The sequence below is a fragment of the Aspergillus chevalieri genome, chromosome 1 (assembly GCF_016861735.1).
Source record: "Aspergillus chevalieri M1 DNA, chromosome 1, nearly complete sequence".
In the NCBI taxonomy this organism is placed as follows: domain Eukaryota; kingdom Fungi; phylum Ascomycota; class Eurotiomycetes; order Eurotiales; family Aspergillaceae; genus Aspergillus; species Aspergillus chevalieri.
Window position 1 is genome coordinate 904,832 of NC_057362.1, and position 21,530 is coordinate 926,361.

The following is a 21,530-nucleotide window of genomic DNA, read 5'->3' on the forward strand; positions in this document are numbered from 1 at the left end:
TAATTGAGAAGACCCCATATATCAACGAACCAAGTATTGTACAGCAGAAGTAAAATAATAACCATGATATGAACCCGAAACCCCATGCCAACCAAAAGCAACATCAGACTTGAAAAGGAGTATCCTAATTTGCCCCATCAGGCCCTTTCACCGTGCCGCCGTCGACAAGCATCATCTCGTCGATCCGGGACGCGGTCTCGCCCCATTCCAGTCGCTTATATGTCACGACTCGCCCAGCGTTCATGTCAAAGTCAAAGAATCGCACTCGTCGAACATAGTCATTGTATCCTCCGTAGCCACCAAGGCCTGCACCGCCGCCATAGCACATCCACGAAGATGGCTTATCGTTTTTATCCTTGTTGAGCATGCAGTAGTCATTGGCATGGTCACTAGGTTGGGAAGTTAGATACGTCTATCACGAAAGTTGGATAATCCACTTACTGTCCACAGCTAACGAAAAGAACACCCTGCTCTTCCATAGCATCCTTGAAGCCAGTGTTAAACCCAGGCGCCGTAGGGACTTCCGGCCAGCCACCTCGGAAGAAATTGCGGTTATCACGATACTCAGGAAGCGGGATATGAATAAATGCCATGTTCAAGTGCATGTGCGTATAAGCCTGGTGTTTGGTCTTCAGTCCCCGTGCTTCGTTCTGGAACCACCGGATCTGGTTCGGTTTGATCCAATCATAGCCGCGGAATTGTCGCTCGTCGGGGGAATAAGAATGTGTGTCAAGGAGATAGAGAGTCAATGCAGAATGGGCCGATTTCCCGCTACCAAGGACCTCAACAATGTAGTTTCCAACACCATCTATGTCATCGGGACCGGCAGATGATAGGGAGTAAGGTAGGTCTTCGTAAATTTCCATAAGTTCCGATCGGTTGAGGTCACCCTCATCATCATGGTTGCCGAAAATGGCCGCATACGGGATCTTGCGATCCACGAGCAACTTGACGGGTTTGAAGAGCGCGCTTTGGGCATCTTTGGAAGTTTCACCGTTCACCTGGTCTCCACTAAGAATAACCAAGTCAGGCTTCTCTTCATCCAAAAGCCTCTCCACGAAATCCAGGGTTCTAGGATCAGCCTCGCACGGTTGGCCGGGTACAAGTTCGACCGGCACTGGTTCTCGACAAGCACCTAGACCCGTACTCATATGCAAGTCCGCCAGCTGCATAATCTTGAATCGTCCATTATCTTTAATCCTCGGAACGGCCCTCTTGGTCTTTTGTGGATCGCCTCTTCGAACAGTAACGCGAGCCTCCAATTGCTCCGTCCAGCTATTCAGCAGCAACGGAGTATCCTTGACTTCCCAACCAACACGCGGCTCAACTGCATCAGCACCAAAGAGCACATCAACCGAGGTGACGGTGGTCTGCGAGTCGCTCGCATGGCGTTTGGCCGTACGCTTCAGCCAGATGCCTCCCGGTCTTTGTTCCCAGAGTTCCAGATCGCTTTGGGGGGTACCCTCCATTAATTTAGGATTAAGTCGGCCAATCTTCATATCAAGGACCACCTTGTCCGTTGGAAGCAGTTCCTCCTCCTTCTTCCGTTCAAAATGGAGGTATGCGCTCGACGTCCATCCCGTGCGCAGGTAGAGATCCTTATCGACCCGAGTCCACGTGTCCTTGTTGACTTTGCAGTTGGAAAAAATATTGAAGGATGAGCAGGTACTAACGGTTACATCGGTAACGACGAGGCCAGAATAATGTGTAGGTAGGTGACCGTGAATTGAGGCCGGTAGGAGGCGATACCGGTTATCGAGAAATAGGACTAGGAGCAGTGCGAAACCTGCAAATAAAGCGAGCTGTACACCTGCCCGCACCTATATGAAGAGAGTGACATCAGCAAACTTCCTTATCTGTGAATTGCTTGTCAAAGACGGGAAAAGGGGCTCGTACAATTCGGCGTGTCATGTTGGCATCCGATACTCCTGGCAACTATTCAGTAAATAATAAGTCGCCGGGCGCTGGATCATGGTGCAAATTCAGTATCGCAAAAAGAAAATAATTTAGAGGCACTCCAAGATGACCATCAATCGGTCATCTCAAAGAGGCCTTTTGGGAGGATGAGGTTAATTCTACTTTCTTACCCCGACGATTCCCGCTCTGCTGGGGAAGGCGGTCACATGCCGTTCTCACTAAGCCTATTTGGGATGATACACCATGCCATACTATGGAGTTATAGTTATCTATGTTCTTGTACTAATTATTTACATTGTGCCGACAGGGTCCCGTGTGTTTCTATCATCTATCCCCTTTACCTGTCATAGGCATCTGCTCAGGCCTCATCCTTTTGCACTTTCTCCAGGCCTTCTTTGGCTACTTTCTTGACGCTGACCTTGCCGCTTAGGATATCCTTGGAGGTTGCCAGAATCGAACTCCAATCCTCAAAGGTGGTGAACGGCATTCCTTCACGTTCGCAGAAGGTTACCAGATCTGGTCTCGGTTAGCTTGCATTTCCCAACGTTGCAGTAAATTGCATTAAGCGTACCATTTCCCTTCTTTGCGAACAGAAGATCAGTCTCGGCAGCGGCAGAAAGGTCAGAAACACCATCTCCTGCGTACAACAGTGTGGGGCGCTCGTCATGCGGCAGTTGAGCATACGGCTTGATTTCCAACGACTTGTCGTGGCCAAAGTGACTGCAAGTAATTTTGATCAGTATCTTGATACCCTTTCTAGGGCCAGAATACCCTGCTACTTACCTATCGTCGTGGTACTTGATCTGCCAACCACCTGGGTTGTTGATGTGCTTGCCATCGCGGCTTTCGACGTCATTGGCGATGATAACAATGTGGTCAGGTTTGTGGCCCAGCAATTTCTCAAGCAAAGCCCTGATGATAGGGATCATTCCGGATGACAAAACAACAATTGGCACGTTGTTCGCCTTGGCCCATTCATAGAACTCGACGAAATGAGGGTCCAACTTCATTACCTTGCAAAGCGTCTCGACACATTCATTGAAGGGGGTCTTGACACTGCCCAACATCTGCCAAAAAGCGTCTCTATACACAGGAGCGAGAAAAGTTAGCCTATCTCGTGAAACAACGCGAGACTGACCATGCTGTGACATACCGAAAACTGGTTTTCTTCTCGAGAACTTCGATGTTCAACTTGCGACGCTTCGTCTGCCCAAATCCAAGATTGTCCGTCTTTCGAGAATTGTCAGCTTACGCGAACGCTCATTCGGAGATTGTATATCGTACCAAGTAGTCATTGCCTGGAGATTGCCGTCAGCGCCTGCTGCTAAGGGCAGGATCCGAATGACTCACTGTCTTCAAGTGTGATTGTGCCATCGAAGTCCGTGAAGAAGATAATGGACGGGTTCGTCTTCAAGTAAGGAAGGTCCGCAGGTGCCATTGTGATCCAGATACGGCGCTTCGTAGTTTATTGAAGGAGTAAATTTGCTGTGGTGGAAAGAGTTAGCCATTTGCGACAAATGCCATGTTTATAAGAGCCTCTCCAGTCCCCTATCCAAGGATACCCAGGAACTTCAGGCACGGCGAGCGTCAGTTGGTGGGAGCAAACCGGGAGAATGATGTAAGTGATTGACCCACCGAGGTTGATGTGGTTGATCTTGGAAGGTAAAACCACTTAGATAATCCAGAATGGTTCTTTTGGGTGTTCTGGAAAGAGGGGGATCTCTATGGAAAATTGAGAGATGAGGAGAAGAAGAGATGTAGAAGAGGGAGAAGAGGGAGAAGAGGGAGAAGAGGGAGAAGAGGGAGAAGAGGACAGAGAGCGAGACCCTTGGCGGGGGATGAGGGGCCCCGCTAACTAATAACAATACCCAAAATGGATCGGCCGGCATTGACCACCGCCGGAAAGATTCTTGATTTCCGATAAGAGCACTTTTAAATTTTCTAATCGCAAATATATCTCACAATTCCAATCCAGCTCGCTCGGATGGCTCGTCTGTTGCAGTCCCTCCGCCGAGTACTGGGACTGAATACGTCCAAACCAGCGCTCCCGAAATTTTCACGGTCCCTCGACACGGACTTTCATATATTTCGCGGTATGGGTCTCATTGCGGTCTTGGCTGGAAAGCAATTGCTAATCCAATTGGTTTTTCTAGAGGGCGATCGTGTCATCGTTCATGGCAAGAATCCAATTTTAAGCAAACCATTGCGACAAGGTCACAAGACCGATACTCGTCGAGGAACCTTATACCATGACACCATTATCGGCCGGAGGGTGCGCGATCTGTATCCTGCGCACAAGGGTTAGTTGACATGATTGAGCAACAGAGAATGGGCGCGCGAACTAACAGTTCATCCTTAAACGCGTAGGCCCGGAATACCGGCTTTCCCTCCCTAACCTCGACGAATATGTCGCCATGACACCTCGCCTGGTAACGCCGGTATGCATTTGCATTGCTTGCATTGTTCACGTAATGGATAATGGGTCATGAAAAGGCTAATGCCGTCTTAAGTAGATTTATGCGGCCGATGCCAATTTGATCGTCTCCCTCCTTGACATCCACGTTGCTCCTCCCGCAGAAGGCGAACAATCAGCGCCACTGGAGATTCTCGAATCCGGAACTGGACACGGCTCGTTAACATTGCATCTTGCGCGCGCAATTCAAGCGGCCAATTCGAATTCACCCCCGTTACCAGAGAAATCCCAAATCCAATACCTGCCAGACAGGCCACTCAGGCCAGACGAGGACGCACCCAAAACGGTTCGGAAAGAGCAACAATCCGACGGAGATACCGCGGAGGATTCAAGACAGAAGCAATGGGACACATGGCGAGCGTCTCGTGGAGCGGTTATCCACACCGTCGACGTATCTCCCAAATTCTCCGCCCACGCTGAGCAAATTGTCCGCAGCTTTCGACGGGGGATTTATGCAGGGAACGTCGACTTCTACGTAGGCCACGTGGAAAACTGGATCGCAGAGCAGATCAAGCAACGCGCAGCTGCTTTGTCAGCATCAACAGGCTCCCTATCCTCTCTTACGAGCCGCGATAACACTCAGCCCGGCCCCTTCCTCTCCTACGCCATCCTGGACATGCCGTCCGCCCATATACGCATCCCTCACGTCGCCCAAATCTTGAAGCGGGATGGGTTCCTTGCCGTGTTCATGCCCAGCATCACACAAATCGGCGAGTGCATCGACCTCATCCGTCGACAGCGACTCCCGTTCGTCCAGGAGAAGGTCGTTGAGCTTGGTGCCGGTATCAGCGGTGGCCGTCAATGGGATGTCCGCTTTGCTGTGAAGAAGTCGCGAGCTGATCCATCTTCTTGGGCAGAGTCCTCATCATCCACAGAGTTAGGGGAAGGAGCCGTTCAGCAGGACCAGGAGGAGCCAGCGTCATCGTCGAATATCGAAGAAGAGGCACCAAAAGAGGAAGATAGTGTCTTGGTCTGTAGGCCCAAGGTCGGGACGAGGATTGTTGGTGGTGGGTTTGTGGGAATCTGGAGACGGATTGAAGATTCCGCCAGGAAGTAAACCCTGTTCTCCCCCCTCCTATTTGTTTTTGTATTAGAAATATTCCGTTGTACAATAGTTACGCATTGATGTAGATATATGGGTTTGGATGGGCACGTTATAGAACTAGTTACCAACTGTCGGGGTTTTCTTGCGAGGAGCTCTGGATCGTGGCTGTAGTCGAGAGGTCAAAGGTCGAGTTCATATCATTCAAATTAAAGAAACCATGAACTGCGTCAGTGTCTTCCCAATGTATGTGGAGATGGGCGGTTGGACATGTGAACTTACCCCAATAGATAGACGCTCACTGCCCTCAGTAAGAACTCACGAATTAGTTATATATCTAGTTGACTTACTACTTCTTAGTTTCCCTGAGTAAAGAAACCAATCGCCATCAGTTATGAGCAATTACCCCGCATTATCTCAGTAAAATATTGGTGTTTGCTTGCTTTCTGAGCAGATCCAACGGTGTGAATGGCGACTTGTCAGAAGCGAATACGTCTCCCTTCCACATGAACTATAAATAATGGGACTGAGAACCCCACAAGCATCCATTTGTCATTACAACTTTAAGGCATCCTTCCAGATGTAATACTCTCAAAGCCTGTTTTTCTGAGCTTAACGCACCATTCAAGGTAACTAAAGCATCTGCTAATGCCTAACTCCATAGAAACACTAAGTACAATGTCATCTCAAGTCTGCGCCCAGGAGCAATTACGGTATTCCTGCGGACATCCAAGAGATGGCCAGTTTATAAAATACCAGAAACATGCTAGCCAAGAGGATTCGAATGCCCGAGAGCACGGATACAATATAAACAAGTCAAAGTTTCAACCCACAAATGCAGGTGGTGTGTGCGGAGCGCTTGAGAGATAAGGATATCAATGAGTGAGTTCCTAGGCTCCCCTTTACCCGTGAGGGCGCTTTCCTGAACAACCACACAAGGGACCTATTTCTTGCCAATGCCTGATTCATCTTTCAGCCTGGTTTCAAGAGCTTCTATTTCCTCCTGAGCTGCTGCCGAACCCACGTCTTCTTTAGCAACTGAAGCTTCAAAATGGAAAACCTTTGCACCATTTTCAGTCATCAGGAAGTTGTATTTATTGAGGTCCCCATGAATGATTCCAGATGTATGCATTAGGCGAACGGTATCCATGCAATCCCTGAGGTTCTGTATGTCTGGTGGTTCCCCCAAAATGTCTTCCATTAGGAAGCCAACTGTTCGATCTTTCGTTTCCCCGCAGATGTAGCCAATAAATCGTGGAGAAAGCGGAAAGCCAGACAATGTAAGTGTAGACTATACCAGAAGCTCTCGCTACAAATACAGAATTTCATCTCTCAATCGTGCGACCTTCAGTATCCATGTCCCACCATCACACCTGATCCAAAAAAGTGCGATCACTGATTCTAGAGACTGTGGTCAGATCTGAAAGATTGTAAAATATGACAGAAGAAATATTAAGCCGTTCGAGGTCCAATCCGTGTTGCGAGAGTTCGTCTGGGCTACTTTCAATGCCATGGGTGCCATTTCGAATAGTGAGTGTTTTCCATTCTTCTTCCCACCTCAGAACTTTCGACAGCTTTGAAAGAATCCGAAAGCTCTGTCCTGCAGCCAAGCGGAACGATATCTCCAACATATACAATCTGTGTATTTCTCGTTATTTGATAGAGATAGTCATTCTCCTCAACATCTAGGGACAATACTTCCTCCCTTTTTTCTTAGCAGAAGGCTTGCTGAAGAGGGTAAATTCAGAATGACTCGTATCATCAGGTGCAGCGGCAGCAGGCTGACTGAGGAGAGGTAGAAGTGAGCTGACACCCCTAGCGAGGGACGATATGAAGAGGCAGAGAGTAGGCCAAACCTGCCATCGAAGCAGGTGAGAAATGCTGAACATACTGAAAGGCGCCTAAGGTGCGTTTGAAGAAAAGGAGGGTGTTGGGTTGGAGATTTGCCCCTTTGATTGCTTAATCATTCCTGGCGTGTCAAAAATCCGGGGTATATCTTGGCAATCTTCGTTGATGATCGATCCATAGGCTACTCACTGGTTCTCCAATTGCATTTCATGCTTCAGAGCAGTAGTAGTTTCCCAATGTCAAAGCTCCTTTTTTTTTATTCTTTTTTTGTTTGTTTGTTTTGGGGGTTGGGGATGGGCTCCGATTATAATGCAAACATAGTGACAAAGCCAGGCCGACTACTCGGGTCCCGAAATGAAATGCGAGGAGTATGATTTCATATAAAATAGGGACTTTGGTTGATGAACTCGGCAGTGATTAGATTCTGATATGGACGTAAGGGGAAGCCAAAGCCAAGCCACGGGGCCAAGTGTGTGTGTATGTGTGTATGTATAATGCAACCAGTCAGCTCAGTACCTTGCGGACGGGGAAAAGATGCGTTCGTGGATTATATTAGATCTTGGGTTGCTAGCTACCTCTCTCTCTTGACAGAGGCCGGCACCAAGCAACAACACCGTCAACGTCAATTAACAATCAACAGAAGAAAATACTGGTGAGTACATAAAGGAAGCATGCCGTAATGGGGGGGGGGGGGGTTGTCGCTAACTAGTACCATAGGAATGTTTTGTCTGAGAATGAAAACCATTCAACCCTTTCTATTCTGTCACGACAAAGGGACTACTCGGCTGACTATTTCATATCAGAGTTCATTGAGGCCGAGCGCTAGCCTCATGAACCATCGTCCCATCACCGGCAACATCGAGGGCGCGAAGAATGTCTGGGATGAGCTGCACTAGACTCATATCATAATAAAATAATCAAGTTTGATCCCGTGCGTGGCTTGTATATAGACAACGGCTGTCAGGGGTTGTCTTTGCCTCCCCAGCATCATATATTATGGCCTTCAGACCCTTGCAATCAACTCAGCTAATCCATACCCACAACAGGGCAGGCTCTGAGAATGCTCAATAGAGTCGTGGCGTTATGGTCATTTTAGATCTCAGCACGTATGCGTACTTACATATTATATAACATCTCACCACTTCAGAAATCCGTCATTACTACACAGGACCAGTCTACTCAGAAGATATACTTGAAAATTGAGATTAAAACAAATCAGAAAGCACTCAGAAGAGAGGCTTATGATAATTTCCTGAAGAGCGAAAAAAAAGACAACACCAAGCCAAAGACAAAACATTCATATAGCAGAAGAGAACCCCATTCGCCTAAAATGGAGAAAGAGGAAAATGGCAGAGGGGAAAAGGGAAACATTTAGCAAAGTGTTTTCTTTAACTCCTTTTTCATCTGGGCCCATAGTGGCACCAAACGATCAAAAGATCTCTACCAGGTCCCCAGGAAAGTTTCAACCCAAACACCAACTCCCTCCCTAGACGTCGTAAACACCGTGATTGTAGTGGACGTTAGATGAGGTGGGATGAGAAAGATGAAGCAAAGTGATCACGAGTAAGGGAGAACGGAAAGAAGCCCAAGATAGATAGCATCCCAATGGAAGAAAAGAAAACTTGCTGCGCCATTGACTACTTTCCAAGAACATAACAATGTGGGTTCATTTGAAACAAGTGCCCAATGGCGACAGCAACACAATGAAAGAAAGGTAGACAATGAGCACACAAGGTAAAATGCAGAAAGGGAACGCAAGAAAAAAAGCACCGCAAGCAAACAAACCACAAAACCCCCAAAGATTCCGAGATGACAAAAAGAAACTGAGAAGACAACTGATTACGAAAACACCAGTCAATCAATATATCCTTTCCTCCACTCTTAATTTCGCTGCGGCCCGAAATCAGCTTCTACAACCTTGCCCTTCTTCCCTTTAATAGTGAACTCTGCGAAGAGTGCGACATGATCACTAGGGAAATGGTAGTTCGGGAAGCCGGGAACCCGCTTGAGATATTCCTTGTCTACTTCCCCGAGCAATGCCGAGACGTGAAGCGAAGTGGACGAAAACCAAATATAGTCGAGGATATCCTTGAAATCTGGGGTGTAATTTGTGAAGCTCATTTCGCCGATTGTACCATACGCTGATCTCAGCTTGAATGGATGAGTCATACCAACCCGGCTGAGGTTTCCGTAAAGCCGCTTCTCGAGATCCGGGTGTTCTTCCGACAGTCGCCCATTCGCGATCAAGTTATACGCGGCGGATCCAGGCGAAGAGTTGAAGTCACCACACATAAGAAGTGGGATCTGATCGCCACTAGCATACTCCATCGACGGAGCAGGCTCTGAAAGCGGCGCATCGGATTCTTCTTCTGCCTCAGAGAACCGAAACGCTGTCTTGTCAGTACACGCAGGCCATTTGGCGTAAGTATCCGAAAGTTTCGTAATCTCTTCCATCAGAATGGCGGTCTGGATCAGTTTGACATCCTTGAAAGCAGGATCCCAATAGAGATGTGCATTCACGACGATGAACCGCGAGCCAGTTTGCCTGTTCTCCAGGAAAATGACAACCGCGATATGGTCCTTTTGCCAAAGTCGGTTGTAGATATCATCCTGGCCCTTGGCGTCAGGTCGTCGCACAGCCGTCTGGCCGAAGTTGATCATTTGCTTGTCCAGGAGAATGAATTTCTTTTCCTTGAAAAATGTTGCGCAGCCGTCGACATTCTTGGCGTCATCCTCCTGCATGCCCATTGCACGACCTCGTGGCCAATACACTCCCTTGTAGCCGCTATAAGCCAACTGCTCCCGGAAGTATTCGTTGTAACTTCCTTGATCGACTTCCTGGAGGCACACAATATCCGAGTTATGGGACCTAAGCTCATTGAAAATGAGCTCTCGCCGGAATTCCCACGACAGAACACGAGAAGGAGCGTATCCGTAGTGCGATTGGGTTGCAGAGGTGCTGCATAATGTGTTATACGAGATGACAGTAACTTTCTCTGTGGGGTTATTAGTAGAACTGGCGGTTTCATCGAGGATAATCCAGTCTCTATCGGGAGGAGGAAGATGTACTATTGAGAAACGGAGCAATTAGTATCGAGGTACGAACATGGTCTCAAAGGGATAGATGTCAACAAACCTGGTGTTTCCTCCTTGAGGTATCTGATCAATGCCTTTGTGCCATCCTTCATGATTTGTGCTTTCAGGACGTCATTCAACGGGTTACCCTCAATTCCCAGAGTCTCCAGCCTGTAAAGGTATCCCATCTCATAAGGAAGAGTGCGAAGGTTATTGTCAAATAGATAAAGCTTTTTCAGGCTGGACAGCATGCCAATTTCTTCGGGAAGATCGGTCAAGTCGTTGCCGGACAGATCCAAGTGAGTCAATTTCCGCAATTGCCCAATAGCTGGAGGAAGCACCTTCAGCTTATTGTGGTTAAGGTATAATTGTTCCAGGAACGTGTAGTGGAATAAGGATGTGGAAAGAGCACGCAACCCTTGGCCACCGAAATCGAGAGCGTTCCAGCCCTGTCTAGGAGCTGGCTTTGTCTTCACCACACCATTCCGTCCGTCGGTGCTGACCTCTTGAACTTCAATCTGGCTCGGTGCGATCTGGATACCCTTGGCTTGTTGTGCCACACTACGGGCGTGGTAATGCGGGGAGCTGGCCTGTCTCGACTCTGCCGCCAACTGCAGCTGCTGTTGCCAATGCTCATTCATCTCATCGATATCATCGTCAAGATTGGTGTGGATCCCATTCTGCATAGGAGTTGGCGTGAAATGCGGCGTGGTAGTTGCCAATGCTGCTGCGGAGAAGGCATGCTGGGTAAGAGGCTGATTGTGGTGTGCGTGAGGATGGGTTTGCTGCGCATGTGCATGGTGGGTTTGCGTTTGGAATTTGGGGATCTGCATGCCAAAACGTTGGTGGGCCTGGCTGCCATTCATCATGACATGCTGGCCTTGGTGAGCTTGGCTATACATGGCGAAATTGAGGGCGGCTGCTTGCGTGAGGGGCGGAGAACGAGCAGGAGAAGGAGTGTCGTGTGTGTATCTTGACTTTCCCGAGGGAGAGTTCGTACCGTTTCGAAGGAGTTGTCGTTGGTGAGATTGCTGTTGCGGTTGCGTCTGAAAGAAGAACTGCCCGGCCCCAGGCTGCTGGAACCTGTAGGTACCATCTGCCATTTAACGTGGCAGACGAGACCTGAGCTTATCGACTTGAGAAGGAGTGTATGAGGGGACCCGAGCCAAACACGCCGGGTTGAAAGCAGTGAAAGAAAGAAGAGGAGTCGGGGTTCGGATACGATCTCTCCTTCTCTTCCACATGGAGTTCTGGAGCGGAACGACCACCCCGGGCTATTGTGTGTCCAAGATCACCGGTCTGCAGCGACACACAAGAAAAAGAGAGGAAAATCCCAAACAACCTTGTGCCGTTCTCGGAATTAATCTGATAAATATCGGGATCTAATATGGAAAGGTGGAAGAATAAAAGACACGATGGTCGAACGATCGAAACCGGCGTTGGGGGCGAGACGAGTCACAGGACGTCGGAGGGACAAAGATCTGGCGGCAAGCCTGCTTAATACCGGGCGGTTAGAGAAAGAGAAAAAAAAAGACCTTCGCAAGTGAGCCACAAAGAAAGTAAGGAAAAAAAGAAACTAGACGAGGAGGACAAGGCGCACTGTTTAGTGAATCGATGGATGCGGCATGACCTGCGTGTTGGTCGAGATGTTCACTCTTCCGGCGTCTTGAGGCTGCTGCGAAGTGGTTTGCATCGAAGGCGGGAGTCGCTGGGTCACGTGATGCAAACGCCGGGGACGTGATTCGTCCGTCCGGTCCACCGATCTTGCGAACGGTCCTGAGGAGGACAGGGTATCTGCTCTATATCTGGCGATGAACTTCCAGATTCCCGGTCGTAGCCAGTTATGAGAAAGAACTATTGCTTCTACGTTCCGCACTGACTCAAGGGTTCCTTGACTAACGAACAACGGACATGGAAGACCCCGAATCCCGCTGGTCAGCTTGACCCCAGATCAACATATCAAATCCTTTCTACACACTCCAATCACTCAGGGTTCATCCAATCCTGGCAGTATCTAGTCAAGCTTTAGAGAGCTGGTAGAAATCGATAGTAGGTCTTCGTATTGCTTTCGGAAGCAAGGCGTCGATCGAGTTTGGAAACAGGACAAGGTGTCAACACCCATCAAAGTGTCCCTCCCCTCTTGGAGAAGCAAACAAGAGAACAATGCGCTGTCAACTGCGGTCCACAACCCATTCAAAGGCATTACAGTGTCTTATTGGTCTCGGTACAGCAGGAGCGTCAATAACAAATACGTAGCAATTTTTTTTTGGGTGGGGGCATATATCTGGTGAGGGCAAGCTTAGGAAAAATATACAAGTACTACAAATATGACCGGGCTCTTGCATGCAGAAAAAGAGATTATGCAACAGACCTTACTCCATACGGAGTATCGAGGAGCGCTTGTACTACACTCCTGACAGGCTGATGGTAAGTCCGCGCATTTGCATCGCCCTGAGAATGTAGAATTAGCTAGTTCTGGTCAGTTAGCCACTCTTAAAATATTCTGGGAACAACATTCACTGATGGAGGAGAATCCCTCCCGCTGCTGTTTCCGCTCCGCTGACACCAGCGGGTCGATTCCCATTGGCCAAGCACATCTTCAGCCTTCTTTTCATCTCGAGATCGATCGCGGCTACAAGGAGGAAGTAATAGACAAAGTAATGGACATTGGTTGTTAATTTGCGCTTGGGGCTGACTGACTGTTCGTGCTTCATTTCAAGGGAGACCAAAAAAAAAAAAAAAAAACCAACGATTCCCCTTGTAGAAGACAGTAGTTATCATGCAGAGCATAATAATGACTCTGATTCTCAGGAGCGGTAACTCTTTAGATAGCTGTGTTTGCTCCATTCTACAAAATAATGACTAATAGGTTGCTAATAGGCTGCTATGCACGACCTAAATCTGTCCTGATGGTGTTTTAATATTCGAGGCCGAAATAAGTCCACGGCAGGCAAGATGTCTACGACTGGGATCATATAGTCATTGTGGGATCGAATTAACTACGATGTCATGAGATTACCTGAAACGAATGACCTTGGCGACGTCATTGCTATCTTGAAGGGCAAGAAGAAAGTATCGGAGGAAGAAAATTGTTTATCTTGAGGACCACGCTTTATTACCTGTAGGGAAGTTTATCTCTTCCTTCAAACTTCACAGCGATCTATATTCCCCGGGAGCCAGCTTAATCGTGGCCTGGTTTCCTTAACAGAGCTGATAGGAAACTGTATTGTGTTATTGCGCCGTCTGGTCCGTCGTCAGCCATCAACTATTTCAAATAGAAAAGTTCGTTTGTTCATGATTAAGCAATATCGTATCCAGCCGGTCTGATCCTGAGAATTGAAATAACCGAAATAGTGAGGCTTCGCTTAAGCGGCAGGTCGTGACGATCTCCGCGATTCATTCCACTTTTTTATTTCCAGTTCTTTTTCTCGCGGAATATGGGTTGAATACCCCGTACATACTTGTTTGAAGGAAAGAGAGAGACATACCGTACATCTAGGATACATACAGAGGACGTACTTGCATACAGAGGATGTACAAGTACTTGTACTGGCAATTCATAGTACTAAGCCATAAGCTAAGAACTAACTGGGTATAGTTTGGGACCACAATTTCCAATTCAAAGGTCACGCATCTGTCAAGGTTACTCCGGAATAACCCATCGCAACCCCTTTTCTCTTTACTGATGATGATAAACGGAATTTTTTACATTTTTGAGCCTACAAGTCTCTTTACGATGCGTAGTGCATGCAATACTCAGAATACAGAGATAATTTGTACGAGTACGAATGCATTACACAGGGCTCCATCTTCCGGAGATAGTCCAAGGAGGCCCGTTAATAGTTTGTCCGGATACTGCACGGAGCCACCTTCCGGTTTCCGACACTTCGGATGCGCCTTTTCCTTTTTTTTCTTTTTTGACAGTCAACGGCGTCTTGGTCTTGGTCTGTGATCCTGTACCAGAGTACAGTACTCCGTACTCCATACTAGTAGTATATCGTACCATGAATAGAAAGCCGGTATTTATGGAACCCGAGATCTAAGCAAAAGGATTAAATTCCTTGACATCATACACTCGATTCGATTACCGAAACGGGCACGTCTTCGAAGATGGCATGTCTTACCTCTATGGAAGACAATCATCTTCAACAACTGGTAATCAAGCACTGGACCGAGTCATGGTCAAATCTTGGATCTCGGTGTATTGGGCAGAATCTCGCACTGGGCAGGCAAAAAAAGAAAGGAAAAAAAAAAAAAAAACTGGGTTCAATTTCCGGCTTGTGCTGGATCTCGAGTAATACTCCATAGAAAGAAGAAAAAAAAAGCGAAAAATTGAGGGCGCTTGTAACTCCCGTATGTTCCGATATCTTTTCTGCACTGGGTCCTTATGAAACGCCGCTCTGATTTGACAGTGGACAATACACGGGATAGCCGTTCGCTTAGTTCGATCCAGCAGAGAGTTAGATCCAATTAGCCCTGTTTCTGATAAATAAATTTTGCGAGCTCAATCTGGGATTATCTTCAGTGGACTGATGCTCAGGGATGGCACACTGACTTACAGCCAGAGTCGCAGACCTTGAGGTTACAGTATACGAGTTTGACACTTTGGTAACTCAAAACTGATCCAATAGCCTGTCAGAGAATGTGAATCATGGTCCCTCCCTCATTGAAGGATCATCCTCTGCATTGATGCTTTCTGTTTCTGGATTTCTGGAATGTGTCTAGAGTACTTACACTTCTCCATCCATAAAGGGGGAATGTGGAACTGGCTGCCATGTCCACCACCACCACTATGAATTGATACCTTTTTTTTGCCCCCCCTCTTTCTTCCCTACTCTTTTCTCTTGCTCCATTTTCCACTGTTCAATTACATCAATAATAATAATAATACTGAATTATTCTTTTCCTTTTATTTCTCCCTCTCTCTTTCTTCTTTTCTTGATTCCTTTTCTTGCTCAGTGTCACCTATATATACGCGCCTACCTATCCAATCAACTATTTCGACTATCCAACCGGACGATTTTTTCTTTTATTCGCAATTGGTGTATCGCTCGAGAATGCGCCCGGCTAGTGGTCTAATTCGACTCGATTGACGAGACACACGAAGCAGAGAAGGAAAGAAACCTGTGAAATAAAGAGATGGATAGCATGACCTCGAGCACAATTCCCGCGATGACAGCTGCTGCCTCTGGTTCCGACCTGAATTCGACCCTCAGTTCCACTGGCCGCGGCTGGGCAGGGACGTCAACCTCCTCCCTCTCCTCCCTACAAAACGACTACAGTACCTACCCTCTGATTCACCATGGCGACCGAACCTATCTGAGAGACCCTGAAAACCTCTACCCGTTACCATGTGACCTGCCCGAAATCCATCGTCAGTCCCTACGCACCCTTATGCTCATCCGCGTTTTTGGCGGCCCTTTCGGTACTCCGTCGCTTGCTGAAAAACCCCCGAAGCGAGTATTGGAATTGGCATGCGGCTCGGGTCTCTGGTCGAGCCTCTGTCACGATTACTTCGCCCGTCGCGGACACCCCAACATCTCCTTCACCGGTCTTGACATCGTCTCAGTTGCCCCTGATTTGCGGAAAAAGGGTGTGAATTGGCAGTTCAAACGGCATGATTTACGCAAACCCCGTCTGCCCTTTCCCGATGACTACTTCGACTTCGTTTTCATTAAAGATGCAGGAATGTGTCCATCAAGTCCAGCACAACAGGCATCGGGATTGAGTGAGCCATTGCGCGTTCTCAAATCGGGGGGTGTTTTGGAAATTTGGGATTCAGATTGGGTTTTCCGATCGTTAATACCCAACCCTGCCCCTGCTCGTAAATTAGCCTCAAGAGAACAAGAAACTGCCGACACCACCGCGACATACACGTTCTCATCCGCAACTCCATTTACAAGAGCGCAGAATAAGTACCTGCAGGACTACAATTCCTGGCTTGAGACAGCATTTGACCGGCGCAAACTTTCCGCGATGCCATGCGCGACAATTGGCCTGTCTTTCAATGCTGAAGTTGACATTCTGGAAAACGTGGATAGTCGTCGCATTGCGATTCCACTGGGGGAGTTGCGGTGGGAACGAGAAGGGCATGGCAGAGATTCCACCGGCCGTACTCGGAAAACCTTAACCTCAGATCAATTTGCAATACGACGCACGGCTCTCCTCACGGTTATTCAGATGATCGAAGGAATGGAGCCTATGCTCATGGAAGCCAGTGGAAAAAGCCGAGATGAATGGGACAGATGGTGGACTGCCATGACCGCAGATCTGTTCCAGAAAGATGGCCTCACCAGCGGGGAATGTTTGGAAGTGAGTGCCTGGTGGGGTCGAAAGAAATAAAAACACCCTACCGAAATCTTGGTAGACACATCCACAGAAAGGAAAAAGAAAAAAAAAAGGGAAAAGCAAAAAAAGTGATTGGTGTTCTGGTGGTCGGAAAAGTCGTGGCCATTTGCTCACATCATATTGGTGATACCCCGAGTCTACGTTTCTTCTTTCGTTTTATATACGGAGTATATGTCTTGAATATTTTGTTGGAAACTTAATACCAGCCCGGCCGGATTATGGGCTTTAATTGCTTTCATAGCGCTGTTTCATTGCGCGATACCGTCTCAGGTAATATCTGGCGACATGTCAGTATCAGCTTTCTCTTTTTGAGAGTGTTGCATGATGTTATGATAGACGATAAGAATAGCGAATGAATATGTTAATCAGCTCCACAAGTAATATTCTCCCCCCCCCCCCCCACCCCCTCTCCCTGAAGGCGTGATGGGTGTGAAACAACCGTGATGGGCAAATGACATAGGAATAGGTCTTACAATGCCTCAATTTCTAAAATGAAGATTTATCACATTAGCAAAGAGTACCCTCCGCAAGACCAATATCAGAAAAATGAAACGGCATACCTTTCTTCACAAATTCCGCCCTCGCAATGCCCTTCTTAATCTGCTCCTCATCGCTCAAATGCGCCTGACTCGAGAACGCCTTATGCAGTCGATTTCTGAAATGATCGTATCCGAGAGGATACGCCCGGCCGAGATTAAGGAGCTCTTTAGTAGCATACGGTGTCAGTGTCAGTGTCCGGACTGTAGAGCAATAGCTCTTTGAAAGAAAATAATTTCACCTTTGTAGATGTTGATGACTTCCCGGCGCAGTGCTGGGTTTGTCATGTTGTATCCATTAAGCGGACTCTAACGTGCTGGGTGTATATTTCTGGTTGCTGATATGAAATGGTTGAAGACAGATGGTGTATTCTGTATTGAGCTCTGTGAATTGAAATGAGTTACCTTCCTCGGCTTTGAAATATTGGCGGTGACGTCGCCACGGATAAATTGCGGATGCAACTGAACTTGTAAACAAGCGTCCTTTATACAATCAATCAGTGAACCGGTAATTTTATCCATACCTGCATCTTTCTGATATAACCACATACCAATGCCGATTCAGCTTAATCAAATGATCAAACTAAGTGCTCTATGCGGAGCGGAGAGCGGGGTTAACCGAACTCCCGGACTCGGAGGTTCAATAGTGGACAGCAACATCCAATTTCTCCCAACTAACAGCGACATCACACAGATTTGATAACACCGGAATGAGTATATTAGCGCGACAGGTCCTACGGCAGCAGCCACTCGTTGCATCCACCGTCATAAAGCCCTCAATTGCCGCCGGACGCTTCTTTTCAACCTCGCCAGCTCGTGCGGAGACGAAATCGGCATCAGCATCGCCCACACCAACGAAACCTCACTCGATTGACCCGAAATGGCTTACCTTGACAAAGCAGAGGATTGGGAGGTGTATGATGTTTGGATTGAAGCCGCCGCAAATTCAGGAGGCGGGTGATATCTTGCAGCAGATCGCGAAGGATTGGAGGGAGTTGGTTTCGGGCAGTGAGGGCTTTTTGACAAATGAGACTGTTAGGGGGTTGTTCCAGCACAATGTGGCATGGGGAGAGATGGTATGATGGCTTTTGTTTTAACTACATGAATAGTGAGATAGGTTACTGATGAGAGCCATGCTTTGCATTGGCATTAGGATACTATGGTAAGTCTATGGTGATATCCGTTGATTAAAAGTTTATGGCTGACTTGTTTGGAAGGGTATGCATTTCCCTAGGAAACTTCGTTATATCCGCAGCACCTGACTTGGACCAGGACATGTCAACAACGTTATGTATGTCAGATACGCCGAGACGGCGAGAGTGAACTTCATGCGCAACTTCGCGACTCACATGGATCCGGCGAATAAAAAGGCATGGATGAATCTCGTTGGCTCAACTGGGATTGGTCTCATCCTTCGGAGCATCAAGATTGATTACAAATTCGTGCGTCCACACAACATCATTTCTGATTGAGTGATTCCTAGTTTGTTGACGCCATCTAGCCCATGAAATACCCCGACAAGATCAGCGTCTATCACAAGCTAGTACAGGACCCTTCTTCTCAGGTCGATAAGTCGGCGTTTGAGCTTCAAGTCGTGATCCTCTCCGAGACACATCAACGACCTGCTGCACGTTGTCATGAGGACATCGTCACGTATAATTATCGTCAGGCCAAGAAAACACCCATGCCTCCTTTCATGATGGAACAGTTCCAGAAGGCGTGGGCACTGCAAGAGGAAGCGAAGAAGACCTGGCAGCAGAGGATCTTGGAAATTGAGGGTCGTGTACGGACCCTCGAGACCGACAGTTGGGATCATGAGGATGCTGTCGAGGACAAGGGATCTGCGAACAAATAGAAACGAGAAGGGACATTGCGATATCTTGAACACTATGATACATTCCCTGCATCTGCATCTGCATGTTTACTGCATAGTGCATACTTGTACAGCGAACCACTGGGCAGATACAATTAATTAAGCATAATAATTCGCTCACGGCAATCGGCTCTTATCAATTTCGAAAGTTCTAAGTGACAATGTGCTGTCATATTTCAAACGCATCGTGAACAAAACTGAAGCGCCTGGGGATATGGCAATGCTAAACTGTCGCGCACAAAAGAACATCAATATAGCATAGTCAGCTTGGGAACGGAACTACAGAGTACATGGGATAGTTAAGAGTTACCGTCTATCAAGGCACTGCTGATTGATGCCTTAGACCCGCATGTATCGTAATGTATTGTAAATGGCCTTCAAGTGGAAACAAGGCAGTGGCTGGACACTTCCCGGATCCGATAGGTGGATGGCGCAGTTGCTCCAGCGGGCTCCATCCGAGCTTTGCAGAGTTTTCTTAAACTCGAGTCCAGATCTGTCAGGATTTTGTTTTTCCAGCGGGGCGTGCAGCTTCTGGTTGGCTCGGGAGACCATATCCCAAGATAGAAAGAATGGTGAAAATTCATGTGATTTCTAGATTTATCCTGTTCTTAATAGAAGCGCTTCCAAGTATTGAGGATTAATATTCTGCAGGATACACTAGCTGCCGCTGCATAACACACCATCAGCATATTAATACGTTTAGACCGATAACTTGGGTCTGTATCTTCTTTCCAGCTATGGAGCCTCGAACCACGGAACTCAAAAGTCTCAAAATATCCTCCATACAAAAAAAGAAACTCGAGGACGGGGATCATACCGTACCGGGGATCTTGGATAAATTAGGATTTGTCCGACCAGGATCCAACCTCGGCCGTGGGTCGAGTCAATTAGTGAGAGGAGTGGTGATGCAAGTTGATATGTTAGTATTTGGTTCCTTAGTCTTTAATTGCTTTGAGCCGGAATTCTTCCTTTTTCATGCCTGGGAGAATCTATACTGTCGTGTGATAACCATGAGGTAAGGCAGAATCACCTGACAACAAGCCTTATGGCGGGGCACGTGCATCGCAGAACTAATTTAGGTGCGATTCCCATTTTGGGACCCTGGACGGTAGATCCTTGTTGCAGGGTCTGCGCGAATCAGCGCCAAGGACTGGCAGCTGCATACGATTCCTGGTCTTTAGTGCTCATTAACAGTTGACAACTCCGTAACCGAAAGCGTTGACGACTTCGGATTGGAGTACAAATACAGAGCACTAAAGCCCCTGTGAGAATCCTGACCGTTGATCAAAAGCAATGCGGTGGGGATGTTACCGATCTGAAATACCACGTTCTGGTATTGTACAGTACAGATTGGTACTATGCATTAACCATGAAAGTTGTGTTATTGTATCTGCTGCAGCATGTTCTGGGGTCTTGGATGATTGCACACTTTTCGGTATTAACTGCAGGCTTGGGTATATTACTGGGTTTGGTCTCTCACGGTATTCTGTACCTGTTTGTGACTGGCTTCGGAAGCGTACATGAGACTATAAACTGCAAGGAGCCATCTACTGGTACGTATGCTGTTAGAATCATGACTATAATTGAAGATAGACTAAGCATAGCACTATAGCCTGCTGTACCGGTCATATGGCCTTCTTTAGCATCTACTAAATATTCAGTGGTACCTCTTATCTCATCCCAGGTTGGCACCCGTAGCGCATCAGCAAGTAAAACCAGAATTTCCAGACCATGCGTCTACCCCTCATAGGGAATAGACATGAATCAATTAGTTACTGGCTCCCCGTACATAATGCCCAGACTATTGCCAGGATCAGTTACCACACAACGTCGACCCCGCAATAGACAAGAAGAAGATCATCAGATCATCCGGCTTAGCGGCGCTTCTGTTGGACTCGGATCCTGCCAAAACACAGACCGGCCCTGTGCTAGGGTTGAACTAAACCGCGAAAGTGTGCCGACAACTGAAAAAATGCCTGCTTTTGAACGGCGTTGCTGGCCTATCAGACAACAATAATAGCAGTCGCAAGTCATACACGTAGCCAACAGCGATAGAGTTCCCTTTGCCTCTTGCCCCTCAAGATCATCGCCTTGTTATCGGGGCAAATGCGAGAAACCCAGCGGTCAAAACGAGGGGAGGGTCACTGGTAGAGTATTAGACAGATTTGATTATTCGGTACAATGGCTGCGTAAACAAGGAGCGAGGCTTTGCTCACCCACGGCTGCTTCGTTTCAAGCCAGGTTATGGATTTTGACAGCGACTGTGGCTGAGTGACTGCAGTGAGCCTTAGGGATACAGTACGTGTGATCTGTCCTTAATCTCCATTCTCTGAGCATTGGACTGTACATAGACATTCTCACATAACAGCAGCAATGCCTATCAGTAGCGACTGTATCATACTGTATTGTACTGACCAT

At 47.5% G+C, this 21,530-nt stretch overlaps 8 protein-coding genes across 8 annotated transcripts; 4 read left to right on the forward strand and 4 right to left on the reverse strand.

Moving 5' to 3' along the window:
* Positions 1 to 124: 124 nt before the first annotated feature.
* On the reverse strand, positions 125 to 1,911 carry ACHE_10316A (uncharacterized protein; the record flags this gene model as incomplete). Its single annotated transcript, XM_043277931.1, has 3 exons — positions 125 to 389; positions 442 to 1,820; positions 1,897 to 1,911. The coding sequence occupies 3 exons, from the start codon at positions 1,909 to 1,911 to the stop codon at positions 125 to 127; spliced, it is 1,659 nt and encodes a 552-aa protein (XP_043131437.1).
* Positions 1,912 to 2,275: 364 nt separating this feature from the next.
* ACHE_10318A (putative Phosphoserine phosphatase) lies at positions 2,276 to 3,355 on the reverse strand (the record flags this gene model as incomplete). The annotated part of the gene is made up of 6 exons (XM_043277942.1): positions 2,276 to 2,433; positions 2,489 to 2,637; positions 2,701 to 3,000; positions 3,071 to 3,147; positions 3,202 to 3,215; positions 3,268 to 3,355. The coding sequence occupies 6 exons, from the start codon at positions 3,353 to 3,355 to the stop codon at positions 2,276 to 2,278; spliced, it is 786 nt and encodes a 261-aa protein (XP_043131438.1).
* A 546-nt stretch (positions 3,356 to 3,901) lies between these two features.
* On the forward strand, positions 3,902 to 5,447 carry ACHE_10319S (tRNA (adenine-N(1)-)-methyltransferase; the record flags this gene model as incomplete). The annotated part of the gene is made up of 4 exons (XM_043277953.1): positions 3,902 to 4,010; positions 4,071 to 4,217; positions 4,285 to 4,355; positions 4,431 to 5,447. 4 exons carry the CDS (start codon positions 3,902 to 3,904, stop codon positions 5,445 to 5,447), a joined length of 1,344 nt encoding a protein of 447 aa, XP_043131439.1.
* A 3,714-nt stretch (positions 5,448 to 9,161) lies between these two features.
* On the reverse strand, positions 9,162 to 11,458 carry CCR4 (CCR4-Not complex 3'-5'-exoribonuclease subunit Ccr4; the record flags this gene model as incomplete). Its single annotated transcript, XM_043277965.1, has 2 exons — positions 9,162 to 10,348; positions 10,417 to 11,458. 2 exons carry the CDS (start codon positions 11,456 to 11,458, stop codon positions 9,162 to 9,164), a joined length of 2,229 nt encoding a protein of 742 aa, XP_043131440.1.
* A 4,036-nt stretch (positions 11,459 to 15,494) lies between these two features.
* On the forward strand, positions 15,495 to 16,697 carry ACHE_10321S (class I SAM-dependent methyltransferase; the record flags this gene model as incomplete). The annotated part of the gene is made up of 1 exon (XM_043277976.1): positions 15,495 to 16,697. One exon carries the CDS (start codon positions 15,495 to 15,497, stop codon positions 16,695 to 16,697), a length of 1,203 nt encoding a protein of 400 aa, XP_043131441.1.
* Positions 16,698 to 17,172: 475 nt separating this feature from the next.
* ACHE_10322A (electron transfer flavoprotein regulatory factor 1) lies at positions 17,173 to 17,527 on the reverse strand (the record flags this gene model as incomplete). Its single annotated transcript, XM_043277987.1, has 3 exons — positions 17,173 to 17,189; positions 17,264 to 17,407; positions 17,482 to 17,527. 3 exons carry the CDS (start codon positions 17,525 to 17,527, stop codon positions 17,173 to 17,175), a joined length of 207 nt encoding a protein of 68 aa, XP_043131442.1.
* Positions 17,528 to 17,949: 422 nt separating this feature from the next.
* Positions 17,950 to 18,321, forward strand: ACHE_10323S (uncharacterized protein; the record flags this gene model as incomplete). Its single annotated transcript, XM_043277998.1, has 1 exon — positions 17,950 to 18,321. The coding sequence occupies one exon, from the start codon at positions 17,950 to 17,952 to the stop codon at positions 18,319 to 18,321; it is 372 nt and encodes a 123-aa protein (XP_043131443.1).
* A 207-nt stretch (positions 18,322 to 18,528) lies between these two features.
* Positions 18,529 to 19,094, forward strand: ACHE_10324S (thioesterase family protein; the record flags this gene model as incomplete). Its single annotated transcript, XM_043278009.1, has 2 exons — positions 18,529 to 18,681; positions 18,741 to 19,094. 2 exons carry the CDS (start codon positions 18,529 to 18,531, stop codon positions 19,092 to 19,094), a joined length of 507 nt encoding a protein of 168 aa, XP_043131444.1.
* Between the last annotated feature and the right edge of the window lie 2,436 nt (positions 19,095 to 21,530).